The 15,123-nt window shown below is 45.5% G+C and overlaps 1 protein-coding gene across 2 annotated transcripts in view; it reads right to left on the bottom strand.

Annotated features, from left to right (window-relative positions):
- The window catches only part of trabd2b (TraB domain containing 2B), a 385,425-nt gene that overhangs the window by 359,153 nt on the left and 11,149 nt on the right, over positions 1 to 15,123 (bottom strand). The window contains exon 2 of one of the 2 annotated variants that reach the window (XM_039735542.1): positions 2,188 to 2,751. In XM_039735542.1, coding sequence (XP_039591476.1) covers positions 2,188 to 2,751 — 564 coding nt within the window. The remainder of the gene's footprint in view (positions 1 to 2,187; positions 2,752 to 15,123) is intronic. The other variant, XM_039735543.1, reaches the window with a different exon arrangement.

Raw genomic sequence — 15,123 nt, 5'->3', positions numbered from 1 at the left:
TGCACAGGCCTACAATGGAGCGCCGGCTTTGTAAGTTCAAATACACTTTTAAATCTTAGCCAGTGACACAACTTCCAAAACAGGCCAACTCGCTTGAACTGGCCACAGAAGAAAAGACCAGCTATGAACAACCAAAATGGTCAGCTCTACAGGACGAAATGGACACCATCAGTCAGGGACACCTCAGCCAAAGTGACCAGTTCAGCTATATAAGATAGTGATGGGAACACAAGCTACGAAATACCTTGACTGGTCAACTTTAGGAAGAAATTGTCAACTCCTCTGAATGACACCTCAGCCAGGCTGACCAGTTCAATTTTATCAGACTCAGGGGAAGTGGTCAGCTAGTGATGACGAGTGGCACACAAAATAGCAAAAAAAGGCTTCCAAAGACCCACAAAGCAGTTCAGGACCTTCACTAGCCTGCCCAGAGATGACCGTACCCCAGGCAACCAGCCCCAAATCCCAGCAGGCAGTCGTTGGCCTAAACAGGCCTAAAATGGAGCCCTGGCTTTTTAAGTTCAAATACACTTTTGAATCTCAGTCTGTGACAAAATTTCCAAACTAGCCATCTCATCTGAACTGGACACAGAAGAAGAGACCAGTCACTAATGAGAGAGAATGGTCAGCTCTACAGGAAGACAGGCACACCATCAGTCAGTGACACCTTAGCCATAGTGACCAATTCACATATTAAAGACAGTGATGGGAACACAAGCTACTAATTAGCTGGGCTGGCCATGATTATAGTAAGAAACTGTTTAATTCCTCTCAGTGACATCTTGACCAGACTGATCAACTCACTTTAACTGGACACAGAAGCAAAGACCAGCTATGAACAAATCAAAATGGTCAACTCGGCCAGCTCAACTACAGAAGATACAGAAAGAGACACCAACTGCTAGTTCTATCAACTCGTCAACTTTAGGAAGAAATTGTCAACTCCTCTGAATGAGATTATCAGACTCAGGAGAAGTGGTCAGCTACTAACTGTGATGACGAGCAGCACACAAAATAGCAAAAAAGGGCTTCCAAAGACCCAGAAAGCAGTCCAGGACCTTCACTAGCCTGCCCAGAGATGGCCGTACCCCAGGCAGCCAGCCCCAAACCCCAGCAGGCAGTTTTCATCCTGCACAGGCCTAGTTTTAAAAGTTCAAAATATACTTTTAAATATTAAAAAAACAAACACCAGAAATGTTGTTCAAGATGAACCATCAGACCAATGGCTTTACAGACAAGTCCAATACATAAATCTTTATAAATCAATACATTTATTTGAAATACACAAAAAGAACAAATCACTTTAACTGGACACAGAAAAAAAGGCCAACTACTACTGATTAGCCCGGAATGGTCAGGTCTACAAAAAACAGTAAAAAAAGCTCGTCTCAGTGACCCAACAATCAGACTGGCCAGCTGAACCCTTTGGCCACAACTAAACAAGATAATTCCAAACGTTCACTCGGTGATACCAAACTCAGAACGACCATCTCGATTATAGTGGGCACAGTGAAGTCTGTCACTGGCTGCTAATCAGTCAAACCAGTCCCTAAAATAAGAAGAGAGGTGGTCAGCACAACTCAGTCACGTCTCACCTAGACTGGCCAGCTCAGCTATGGAGGACACAGAAGAAGGTCCAGGCTGATAACAAGTCACCCAAATATTAAACAAAACTGGAAAGTTCACCCTGCTACTGAGTAGGTACCCTGGCCAGGTCAGTGACCCAACACACCAAGTATGGCCCTCTCTGTGCCGCATCTCAGCCCACCTGGTCATCTCCACTGTATTGAGAAGTGGGAAGCTCATCCCAGTTACACCTCAGCCACACTGGTCACGCCTCAGTAGATGTCGCTGCCAGATACTTATTTTCCTAAAAGTCCAGTTCTGCTGCTGGAAGGCGCACATTGTCAGGGTTTTATGGATGACCACCAACAGGTTTTGGCACAAAAGCTGAAAACCAACCTGAGAAGCTTCATAACAACAACATCAGCATCCAGGAAAGTCACTGGGCCAAGTGGTCAGCTCATCCTGAGGTGGTCATTTTCTCCCACTTCTAGTCACAGCATGGCTTGTCTGGCAAACTCACAAATAAAAAGCAGGAGGTGGCCGATCGGTTATCGGAGAACGGAAGCGGACCCCCTACCCACCACTAAGGTGACCCAAATGACGGCCAACTTTTCTTCTTACCTGGGAAAAATTGAGTCCATTCAAGGGGTGGCACTGCTCCTCAACCCTCTCGACGGCGCCCGTCCTCTTCCGTAGCCTCTCTGCTTCCTGAGCCAAGTAAAGGTCCAGCACTGGCACCCCTCGGGAGCGAATATCGGCTTCGGTCAATGAGTTGACCATCAACATGACCCAAACAGGCCTTTTGCGCTCCCAGTTTCCAGCAATGGCATTAAAGAGGTAGTCTGCGTAAAGGCCTTTGCCCCGCTGGTCTGCGGTCATCCAGTAGGGCATCATGTGCTTCACGTAATCCAGATGGCGCTTGAGCCGCCGGTACAAGTCACGGGGGAGTAGAGTCTGAAGGTTCTCGCCTTGGGGAAGCAGCTGGCAGCTGGTCAGGGCCGAGATGGTGTAGGGGTCAGTGAGGTCCAGCTCAAAGAAGACATTGCTGCTCAGGTGGAAGGCTTGTTTGGAATTCTCGGGGATGAAATCCCAGACTCGCGTGTAAGGAACGTGGATCGTCCCAAACAGGTAAGACGGGGGGCTTCGCTTGATGGTCCAGAGGAAAGAATTCAGCTTGCTTTGCTGCTGAGGAAACACAAGAAAAGAGAGGCATTAAAATAAAGTGAAAGAAAGCAAGAAGACCAAAGACTTGGGAGAAGGTTTAGGGCTGGAGGTGAAGTTAATGAAGCCCATGGAAATTTGTTATTGTTATCCATCCATCCATGACCCAACCCGCTATATCTTAACACAGGGTCACGGGGGTCTGCTGGAGCCAATCCTAGAAAGCACAGGGCGCAAGGCAGAAACAAATCCCAGGCGGGGTGCCAGCCCACCGCAGGGCACACACACCCACACGCCAAGCACACACACTAGGGACAATTTAGGATCGCCAATGCACCTAACCTGCATATCTTTGGACTGTGGGAGAAAACCCACGCATGGAGGACCCGGGAAGCGAACCCTGGTCTCCTTACTGCGAGGCAGCAGTGCTACCCACTGCGCCACCGTGCCGTCCTGTTATTGTAATGAATCTTTAATTTATTTCGTTTTTTTGCAGTTTTAAAAGGTACTTAAAGGTCAAAGCACAGTTATCCCTTGAGAATGCAGAAATACACAAATACATTTTTGGCTCATTTTATTGCAGAAAGAATCACGAGATAGAATGATCGCCGGCTGCCGAGACAAAGATGTGTGGCGTCACTCGGACTCAGCAGTTCTTTAGTGAACAAGAACTTTTTACAACATTTTACTTATTATAATAATATTTGTGTGTATACTGTGTGGCGGGATGCCTGGATGGACTGGGAGAGGGACAATACCACCCCTGGACCACGAGAGGGCGGCCGTTCTGGTCTGCATAGGGGTTTAAAAGCTCAACCCTGTTCATGCCAGTGGCCACCACCAGGGGGCGCCCAGAGGATTGTGGAGCTTTGGATTGCAGCACTTCTGCCACACTCAGAAATTCCTGGCACACCCAGAGTGCTCATTTGGCACTCCCACCGAAAGCTCATCAGGGAGCACCTGGAGCACATCCGGGGTGGTGGTGGGGTATATAAGAGCACATCCGGGGGTGGGGGGGATATATAAAAAGGGCCGCCTCACTTCATTCAGGGAGCCGGAGTCGGGAGGAAGAGGACGGAGCTTGTGTGTGGAGGAGTGAAGGCGGCAGAAAGAGAAGAAGAGAAAGAGAAACAACAACAACATTTATTTCTAGAGCACATTTTCATACAAATGAAATTACAGGATGTATTTTAAATAAGAATTCAAATAAGGGGACTCTAATTAACATTGAGTAAAAGTAAGGACAGAAAATACAAAAAAAAAAATTCCAGACGGCTGGAGAAAAAAAAATAAAATCTGCAGGGGGTCTGAGGCCACAAGACCACCTGACCAGCCCCCTCTAAGCATTCTACCCAACATCAATGACCTTAGTCAGTCCTCATGGTATTCAGGGTTCTCATGGAAGAACTTGATGATGACGGTCATGTGGACTTCTGGCCTTCAACCCATCAATGTAGGAAAGAAAGACGGGACTGAAGCTAACTGGGGGGTGATTTGTGCACTGAGCTGTGTGTAGGAGAAGAGTGTGTGTTCTGGACATTGTGGGTCTGCCACTCTGTCTCTAGCTGGGCTGATCTTTCCACAACTGATTGTAACAAACAACAAGATGGTTAATATTCCAGATACAAAATACTAAGCACAACACGATAAACACTCACGACACGGTCCAGTTTCACCGAGGCAGATGGTGGCAGCATAGTTATGAAATGAAATTCCAAGTGAACAGCCTCCTGAAAGATGTGTAAAGTTTTATCGTTGTAAGTGAAGGTTTGTAGAAGTTAAGAGCCCATCCCAGACAAAGATATTTTCCAGTTTTGTGTGGCCTACCACTTTGTGGCTGATCTGCTGTCAATTTCATTTCAGAACATTAGAACAATCGAGGCGAGAAGAGGCCATTCAGCCCAACAAAGTTCTGTCCAATTATTTCTTCCAAAATAACATCAAGTCGAGTTCTGAGGGTCCATAAAGTCTTCCTGTCCACCACATTATGTGGTCTCTTATTCCAAGTGTCTATCATTCTTTGTGTCAAGAAAAACTTCCTAATGTTTGTGCAAAATTTACCCTTAACAGTTTCCAACTGAATCCCAGTGTCCTTGACGAACTAATTTTAAAGTCACTGTTTCAGTCCACTGGATTTGCTCTGAGGATGTTGATGGAGGAGTTTAGAGAAGGCCAGAAGGAGATGCATTGTGTCTTTGTGGACCTGGAGAAAGCATATGACAGGGTGACTGAGAGGAGCTGTGGTATTGTATGAGGAAGCTGGGAGTGGCAGAGAAGTATGTAAGAGTGGTACAGGATATGGACGAGGGAAGAGTGACCGTGGTGAGGTCTGCGGTAGGAGCGATGGAGGTGGGATTACATCAGGGATCGGCTCTGAGCCCTTTCTTATCTCCAATGGTGATGGACAGGTTGACAGGCGAGATTAGACAGGAGTCCCTGTGGACTGTGATGTTTGCTGATGACATTGTGATCTGTAGCGAGAGTAGGGAGCACTTTGAAGAGACCCTGGAGAGGTGGAGATCTGTTCTAGAGAGGAGAGGGATGAAGGTCAGCAGGACCATCAAGACAGAATACATGTGTGTGAATGAGAGGGAGGTCAGTGGAATGGTGAGGATGAGGAAGTAGAGTTGGAGAAGGTGGAGGAGTTTAAATACTTGGGATCAACAGTACAGAGTAACGGGGATTGTGGAAGAGAAGTGAAGAAGAGAGTGCAGGAAGGGTGGAGTGGGTGGAGAAGAGTGTTAGGGGTGACTTGTGACAGACGGGTATCAGCAAGTGTGAAAGGGAAGGTCTACAGGACGGTAGTGAGACCAGCTATGTTATATGGGCTGGAGACGGTGGCACAGGAGAAAGAGCTGGAGGTGGCAGAGTTAAAGATGCTAAGATTTGCATTGAGTGTGATGAGGAGGGACAGGATTAGAAATGAGGTCATTAGAGGGTCAGCTCAAGTTGGACGGTTGGGAGACAAAGTCAGAGGGGTGAGATTGTGTTGTTTTGGACATGTGCAGAGGAGAGATGTTGAGTATATTTGGAGAAGGGTGCTAAGGATAGAGCTGCCAGAGAAGAGGAAAAGAGGAAGGCCTAAGAGAAGGTTTATGGATGTGGTGAAAGAGGACATGCAGGTGATGGATGTGACAGAACAAGATGACGAGGACAGAAAGATATGGAAGAAGATGATCTGCTGTGGCAACCCCTAACAGGAGCAATCGAAAGAAGAAGAAGAAGTCACAATCCACTGGGCTAATTCCCTTGATGATTTTTAACTCTTCAGTCAGGTCTCCTCTTCATCTCCAGTAAAGGCTCAGCTCTTTTAATCTTTCCTCATCACTCACCCCCTGTAGCCCCTGAATCATCCTAGTCACTCTTCTCTGGACCTTTTCTAGCGCTGTTAGAGACCCAAACTGCACACAGGAATCCAGATGAGACCTCACCAGTGTGTTATAAAGCTTAAGCAGAACCTCCTGTGATTTGTACTCCACACATCAAGGCGCTATATGACCTGACATTCTGTTAGCCTTCTTAATGGTTTCTGAACACTGTCGGGAAGTCGATAGCTTAGAGTCCACTATGACTCCTAAATCCTTCTCATAAGGTGTGCTCTCGATTTTCTGGGCGCCCATTGTGTATTCACACCTCACATTTTTACTTCCTATGTGTAATTCTTTACATTTACTGACATTAAACTACGGAAGCCGAGAGAGGACATGCAATATTGTTATTCTTTTAAATTGTTTCCTTGAGATAATGGACTAATTTTATCGAGATCTCGTTAAAACCAAAAGATCTTGTTTTCTCGAAAATTATGAAATAATTGCATCTAACGTTTCATGTTTTAGCTTATTGAAGCCACGTCCTGTTTGAAATGGCAGAAGAGCAGAACCGTATTGATCAGCGCGTCACATTATTTTTCAATCAAGGGCTGATGTAGGCTGAAATATGTTTATGCCTTAGTGTAGAAAATAATAACGTTAAGTGTCCGTCATTTAAGAAGACGGTTAGCAAGGCTTCAGCTGTGTAGGCGTTGCAATCTAAGCGAGCCTGATGCCAGGAGCAAAGTTTAAGTTTCGTTTTCTCGAGATCGCGATAAAATTAGTAGACAATTAAAAAAAATAACGATACTGCACTTCCTCTCTCGGCTTCCGTATTAAACTTCATCATCCACGAATCTGCCCAAAGCCTGTCTGCTGTCCTCCTGATTCTCGATGATCTGCCAGTCCATCAAGGTTGGTATCATCCACAAACTTAAACACTTACAGCTGGCAGATCAGAACAGAAATGTCACATAGTGACATGTGACAGAGGTGACATCCTATGACAGTGCCATACGTACTTAAAACCACTGGGCTCTTCAATGTAGTCCGGTGTTTGCTAGTGGAGATGGCACGGCCGTGTGCCCATCTTGATGTACCCGTTAACAATAAAACACCTGAGCTAAATCATCACCAGGGGGGCGTCCATGTGTTTTTGGCCATGTAGTGTACACACAGCATATAAAGTATATAGGGAGGGGTCTCTGTGCCCCCCAGTGATGTGCAGTTGTTGTTAAAAGCACCAGGTGAGTGGGTCCTGCGCTGGACTTGATTACCTCCCAGAGGTTATCTTCTGCCTTGTGCCCATCACTGCCAGGATGCTCTCCAGCACCCCATCACCCAGAATTGAATACAAATGAACGATCACGTCCTGTAAGCTGTAGAGAGTGGCATGGCAGCTCAAGCGGTTGGCACTGCTGCTTCACACATCCTCATGCTGCATTGTGGATGGAGTTGGCATTCGCTCTCTGTGGGTTTTCCTCTGGGTGCTCTGGTTTTCCTGCCACACCTCAGGAGATGTGTAGGTTCAGACTGGATCCCGTGATAAACAAGCTCCCCGTTCCATGGTCGATTCCTACCTTGTGCCCACTATTGTCATTTTATTGGTTAGGGTTGGAATGACTGAATAATTCTGGACTGGCATTGGTGCCCTCTTTGTAATTGTAGTTCTGGCCTATGAGGCTCCTGCTCCTCATTACGGCTGCCTCTGAAGAAGACCCTCCATCACTCCCTCCGTATGTGTGGCCCGGTGGATAACCACATTCACCCCTTGACACCTTTCCCATGTCATTATGGGTTAGCTTTAGTGGCAGATAAATCATCTGAAATGCTGCCATCCTACCCTGCCAGCACGTGATTTAGGAGTAAAGGGCTTGTTTGGGGTCACTTCAGTGAAAGTAATACCATATTTATTTTTAGCTCTCCTGACCACCCAATAGACCGGGGGTGGGGGGGGGTGATACATATCCAGAGATCACGCAACCTAAAGGTCATCTGCCCACATACCCTTTGAAGATGTGATGCCCCCCCCAGACAGCCGCTGAAGTGATCAGGATATCCAGAAAATGGATAGATGGATGGATGGTAGCCAGGCCCTCATATCAAAGATGCCCTAGGGGGTCTGCTCTCATGCTTCAGACCCCCCTCACACACACACAACCTAATGAAACTGGATGCTGTGCCAAATAAAAGGCCACATTCAGAAATCGGGAAGCCAAATTCCTGTTTCCCTCACTGGAGTGGTGCCATCCTGATATTATGCAATTAATTTTAATGATTTGGTTTTGTACTCGTTTGTGGCTAAGGCTCCGTGGTCGTCTGGAGGTTTGACGGTCTAGACTCCGAGGAGCTTCACACAGCAGGCACGCCACCTTGCTGCCTTTTGCCATTTCTGGGTCAGGACTTTAGGTGCACAAGTCTTGTGATGAGAGACAAACTGTGAAGACCTAACGGCGAGAGTGCGAGCTCTCATGGAATCGCTCTACCAGAAAAGTCCCATACAAATACATGAAATTAGTCTGACATTTTCACAGTAAACACTGGATTACAAATGTCTCTCTATTATAAAAAAAAATCTTGGGAGGGAGACGAGGAAGATGAGGGAGACAAGACGTGATCCTCTCGGAAGACAATTTGACGTTCCGCGAGAGTCAAGGCAGTGAGACAGAAAGACAGATGCTGTACAGGCTTTAAAATGATCGACGCGCAGTGCGACAAGCAGAACACGCAGCTCGGCAGCAGCAGAAAAACAAGGCCAGCAGCTGATCCGTCCGCATCTCCTTAGCGTGCTTTCAGCTCCCCACCACCCTTCACAACGCAAGCAGCAGAGCCGCGAAGTGGAAAAAGGACAGCAGCTGTACAGGCTTTTAAATGATCGACGTGCAGCGCGACAAGCAGAACACGCAGCTTGCCACCAGCAGCAGAACAAAGCCAGCAGCTGATCCGTCCGCATCTCCTTAGCATGAGTTCAGCTCCCCCCCCCTTCACAACGCGAGCGGCATTATACGTCCCGTGAGGAGGAGATTTAACAACGCTCAGGGCCGGAAATAAAGGACAAAGAGTAGATGACAAGGTAGAATGTCGTAAAGAATTCAAAAACGTTGGCAGAGTTCACATGTACAACAGGTTAGAGATAAGGGAAGTACAAAAATTCGAAAGTCTCAAAAAATAAGAGTAAAGATCGCATTAGTGCAAGCAAACAGAAATTATTACTCTGTGAAATAACAAAACAGAAAAAAGAGATTGAATATATGGACATAGGTGATATGACAGAAGTATATTGTTCGGATTTAAACTTTAAGTCGGAGACTTGTAGAATACCTAAATCGTGTCACCATCAGGGAAAAGTAGTGTTTCTTCACATTGGAGAGGCGTACCCACGAGAATTAAAAGATTTGTAGTTTGGTGAAAGTGAAATCCACATACGCAAGCGGCAGAGACAAGAAGTGGCTGGCATGTAGCATAGACCGGTTTGGCAAGCGAAATTATTACTCGGTGAAATAACGTAACAGCGAAAAGAGATCGAATATGTTGTTCAGATTTAAACTTCAGGTCGGAGACTTGTAGATCGTCTAATTCGTGTTGCCAGCGAGAATTCAAAGATTCCAAAAACGTTGGCGTGGTATGAAGTCCCGTGAGATGGAGACTTTTAACATGAGATTCTTTCAAGTCACGCCCTACTTACGACTATTTTCAAACACGACCACAGTCATCTAACATCAGTCGTGTGAATGCTTTTGACAGACATGATTCCTGCGCTCGTAGCTCTTCTAAATTTTAGCAGGGCAATAATTTTATATGTTCTAGATGACACGTCAACGACTAAGTGAAGAATAAAGAGCGTTCACAAACAATCGAAAAAGTCGTTTTATTTATTAGAGAGAAAGAAACGATATTCACTCACCGGCAGTTATACGTTATGTGTTGTCACGATGAAAGACCAAACACGGAATCAAAATTCAATGAGATCTTGAAGAAAAGCTAATTCCAAGTATTGTTTTTACTAAAGTTTTAAAATAAAAGTGGAAATGATGCATATGTAACAAATCCCATGAAAATAACAATCTCTTTAAATTGTATATCCGGTAAACCAAACCTGGGGTTGGGCGAGCGAAGTGAGCAGAGTGCAAAGCCCCCTAGTATGTGTATACAGTAATCCCTCGCGATATTGCGCTTTGACTTTTACGGCTTCACTCTATCGCGATTTTATATGTAAGCATATCTAAGTATATAACGTGGATTTTTCGCTGCTTCGCGGGTTTCTGTGGACAATGGGTCTTTTTACTTCCTGTACATGCTTCCTCGGTTGGTTTGCCCAGTTGATTTCATACAAGGGACGCTATTGGCGGATGGCTGAGAAGCTACCCAATCAGAGCACACAGTTAAGTTCCTGTGTGCTGAATGGCTAAGCGACAGAGCGCCGAATTCGATTCTGCAGCGTTAACTAGGAAGTCTCATCTCACTCATTCAGCATCAACGTGTTTCGCTGTGTAAAAGTTGACTTTTGTGCTCTTTTGTGTTTAGCTTTGTGCGTAGTCGAGCCCTTCGTTATGGCTCCAAAACGATCTGTCTATCGTAAAGGCTGTAACATATGTGATATCGGAGACGCTCGATATCTTTAAAATAATATTTAGGTTTTACTGTATATAAACAGTGTGTTTACATACATAACTTCAACAAATCTTACCTAATATCTAAGAGAATATAAAGGGTTTATGCTGTATAACTGTGCGGGAAATGTTTATAAGAGTGTGGGAGAGTTTATAGGGCTTAAAATATATAAAAACTAGCAAAATACCCGCGCTTCACAGCGGCGAAGTACAGCCTTAAAATTTTATTAAGAAGAAAATTAAACCTTTTTAAACTGAGGGAAAAAATACCAATAATTATTTGTTAAGGATCTCTTTGTATACCACGTTGTCAGTTCGCCCTCGGTTGTAATATGACCAAGATGTGCGCTGAGCTTACTCTTGAGCATGTAACGTACAGTCGGCCATGTGAACAGTAATCTTGTTTCAAATCTCACAGCTTGGATTGCTGCTGTCATAATCGGTTTGAGTTTCATGGTTTGTTTCAATTACGACAGTATTTGTAGGACTTGTTGTGTTGAAGAGACATTCAGCATCTGTCAAGCGTTGTAAGCACACAACCGGTTTCATCGATAACTTCACATCCAGCTTTTGAGAGTTTAAACATTCATAAACATCAAAGTGTCCACTACTGAAATCGTCACCTGTGAGTCTAAGATGTTTAAGAGAAATTGGCGGTTGTCCAAAGGTGTAAAATATTTGGCCATTTCGGTACACTTGAAAGACACAACCGAACAATTCAGCGGCAGCCATCAACTCACATGCAGATCCATAGGTGAAGGGCTTAAGCATTTCACTCTTCTAGAGGTCCTGTGTAGTCTAATTATCTCCTGTACGTCATCAGTCCACACCTTGAACCTGTCCAGTCATTCAATACATAAGACACAATGTTCCTCCGGATATCAAGAGTGAGCCTGATATGGCCGTGCAATATGTAACAAGAGAATGGAAAAGGCAGGTGCCATCTCCGGGCATGGAAACCACTTGGTAAGTGACAGTTCTTTGATCGATGGTGATCACCTCGATAGACATGTTAATGGGGGTACGGTTGGAACGATAAAGGAAATGTGTACCTGAACAATGTAAAGTAAGTCTAAAATACCAACACAATAACTATAATCGTAATAAATGAACAATAAAACAGCGGAGAAGCCATGGATTAAATAAAAAGGCTGCAGTTATCAGCAGGGAGACGTGAATTCCGTGGCGAAGCAAGGAAGGGAATGAAGAGACCGGAGCGACGGACGGCCTTAATATAGTCAGACAGCCAACAACGTGGGAGGAGTGGGGATGGGGGATCCAATGCCGCCTCCCACGGTGACCAAGCTGCAGGCTATGGACGTATATATGTACGTAAGTAGGATTCAGTTAGCGTTGGGAACCGGCGTACCAAATTTCTTGAAGATGGGCCCATAAGTAACAAAGACTGTTGGAAAGTTCAGTATGGCGGCCGACAGTGGCGTCATACCACCGAAATAAGTACGTACATTAGTTTCGGTTAGCGCAGGGAAGCAGCCTACCAAATTTCGTGAAGATGGGGCAATAAATAAGAAAGTTTAACATGGCGGACGTTATCGACCGTTATGACCGTTATGTGTAGAATTTCGAAATGAAACCTGCCCAACTTTTGTAAGTAAGCTGTAAGGAATGAGCCTGCCAAATTACAGCCTTCTACCTACACGGGAAGTTAGAGAATTAGTGATGAGTCAGTCAGTGAGTGAGTGAGTGAGTGAGGGCTTTGCCTTTTATTAGTATAGATAACCATACGAACATATGGTTTTTACTTTGCGGATTTTCAGCTTTCGCAGGGGGTTCTGGAATGCAACCCCTGTGATAAAGGAGGGATCGCTGTATATATACAGGATTATTGTGATTGACGGCCAGGGATCTGGCCCGGTCGTGACACCCTTTTGACGAGAGGACCAGGGGAGTGGATTATATCACCACCAGTACCTCCCCTGGGACACGAGAGGGCAGCCCCCCTGGTTTACATCAGGGCCCCGGGACTCAAGCTTAGAACCTCAACCCTGCGGGGGCCCATAACCACCATCAGGGGGGCGCCTAGACAGCTCCGGAGCCGCGGTCTGCCACACCCGGAAGTGCCGCCGGACTTTGATCGAGGAGCACCTGGAGCACATCAGGGTGGGGTATAAAAGGGGCCGCCTTACTCCACTTGGGGAGCCAGAGTCGGGAGGGAGAGGATGGAGCTTGGAAGAGAGGAGTGGAGGTGGCAGAAGGAAAGGAAAGGAAAAGAAGAAAAGGAAAAGAGAGGATTGTGAGCAGTATTGCTGCTGGTTCGTGCATTGTGGTTGTGCAGAGCGTTAATAAACGTGTGTGTTTGTGGGACACTCTGAGTCCGAGTTTACCTTCACAATATACAGGCTAGCTGTGAAAAGCCCAAGCTCCTAGAAACCATGGATTCTGGATCTTCAATCAGTCAATCACTTGTGCATTAGCGGCTAAGTAAGGTTCTCTTTTGTCGGTGGTTTCGTTTTGCCGATGTGCTCGCCTCACTCGTGTATTAGCGGCGGCGGCGCCTTCTTTGAGCTTCATGCTGTGGCTTTTCACTTCCTGGCCGGACAGGCAGACACAGACACTTCCATGCCTAGACATTTATAAATCTGTTATATAAAAAAATCTTGGGTCGAGACACTGTCATGTCCCACGAGACAAGGAAGTGAGACAAAAGGACAGCTGCTATAGCGGCTTTTAAATAATCATCACGCAGCGCAACATGCAGATCACGCAGCTCGGTAGCAGCTAGCAGACAGCCAGCAGATGATCCGTCTTTAGCGTGCGTTCAGCCCCTTCACAGCGCGAGTGGCAGAGACACAAAGTGGCTAACGTGAAGCGCACGCCTTGGGGTGGAAGTTGTGGGGTGGGTGAGCAAAGTGAGTAGGGGGCACACATATATACACACACACACACACAGCCACAAACTTGTGAGTGTGTGTGCGTTTCCAACCATCCATCCATTTTCCTAACCCACTTACCCGGAGCTTACAGGATTACAGGAGCCGATCCAAGCAATCAAGAGCAACACCAGGACAGGACGTCGCCTGGGACTTTGACAGATGGATGGACTCAGGTGAGATACAAAAAAAGAGGGTACAGTCTGTGTTGCATTAAAAATGAGAATTCACATCCGTTTTGTAATCCTTCTACTATATAGTGCCTTTCATGTCTGTCTATCTGACTATATACAGGGTGGTCCAGCTCTAATTATGCAGATCCAGATTGTCTGGATGACTTTGATTTATGAGGGGACGATTCCAGTTCGGTGCAAAGACGATTCTTCATGTCGTCAGTTCGCACACTTCTCGATGGTCTGGGATTTTTCAGGTGATTTTCTATATAATAAACTTAATAAGTTATAGCATAATGAAAATTGCATAATTAGATCTGGACCACCCTATAGTGCCTTTCATCCATCCATCCATTTTCTTAACCTGCTTAAGTAGAGCAGAGGCACAGAGCTGCTGGAGCCAATCCCTGCAAGCATCGGGTGCCAGGCAGGAACAACATCTGGACAGGGTGCCAGTCCATCACTGGCAGCAATCAGGGTCACTTTAGCATTGCTGATCCACCTCAGCTATATGTCTTTGGACGGTGGGAGAAAACCGGAGCACTTGGAGAAAACCCCAGCAGAGATGAGGAGATCATTCAAATTCCATGCCAGCTGTACCCGGGACTTGAACAATTCCAGTTGACTTAATGGAAGGCAGCAGTACTACCACTGTGTCAGCATATGAAGTATGTACTGTATATACAGTATCTATATATTATACATACACATGATATATACACACACATACATACATACATACATATGAATACTTAATGTATGGTTGCACATATATTTACATAAATAACATATTTTTGTGTATCTACATATTTACATTTAAGCATTGTTTTACCTGCCAATATATTTACTTGTTTCAGTGTGCACGCCCATATTTTAAGGATAATTGTATTGACATCGACACTCAATGATTCTGAATGAAAACAATGAATATTGACAAAAAACATTGCACATAATATGAAACTATCGTACCACCTCATTTAGTTGTTCTCGTATTGTATTATAAAAAAACATCAAATTCACTCTTTAACAGTTTGGGTGTACTTTAAAAATTACCGAGTGATAGAAATGCCGGACCCAGCAGGAAACCAATCGGTCCACGCAACCGCCGTTTAATGGGCGGAGCCACGAAAAGGAAGTGACATAAGGGGAGGGGGAGGGTAAACGGGGAAACTGCGCGGGATCGGGAGCTGCACAACCGGACATCTGAGGAATTTAGGAGTCCACATCAAGGCGTCTCCTGTGGTCATCGTGACTATGACTTGGCGCTGGCGTCGTCCTGCTTTAACAGCGGGTGTCTCTGTGGCATTCATTTCCTACAGTTGGGTCGTTATGATTGGCACAAGGTGTCTGACTTTAAGCTGAATTCTTTTGAGGTTTCCTTTTCTGAAATAATTATAAAATGCGTTTAACAAAC

The sequence above is a fragment of the Polypterus senegalus genome, chromosome 14 (assembly GCF_016835505.1).
Source record: "Polypterus senegalus isolate Bchr_013 chromosome 14, ASM1683550v1, whole genome shotgun sequence".
NCBI lineage: Eukaryota > Metazoa > Chordata > Cladistia > Polypteriformes > Polypteridae > Polypterus > Polypterus senegalus.
Note: the sequence above shows the minus strand (reverse complement) of the source record. Positions and strands in the feature narration are given on the sequence as shown.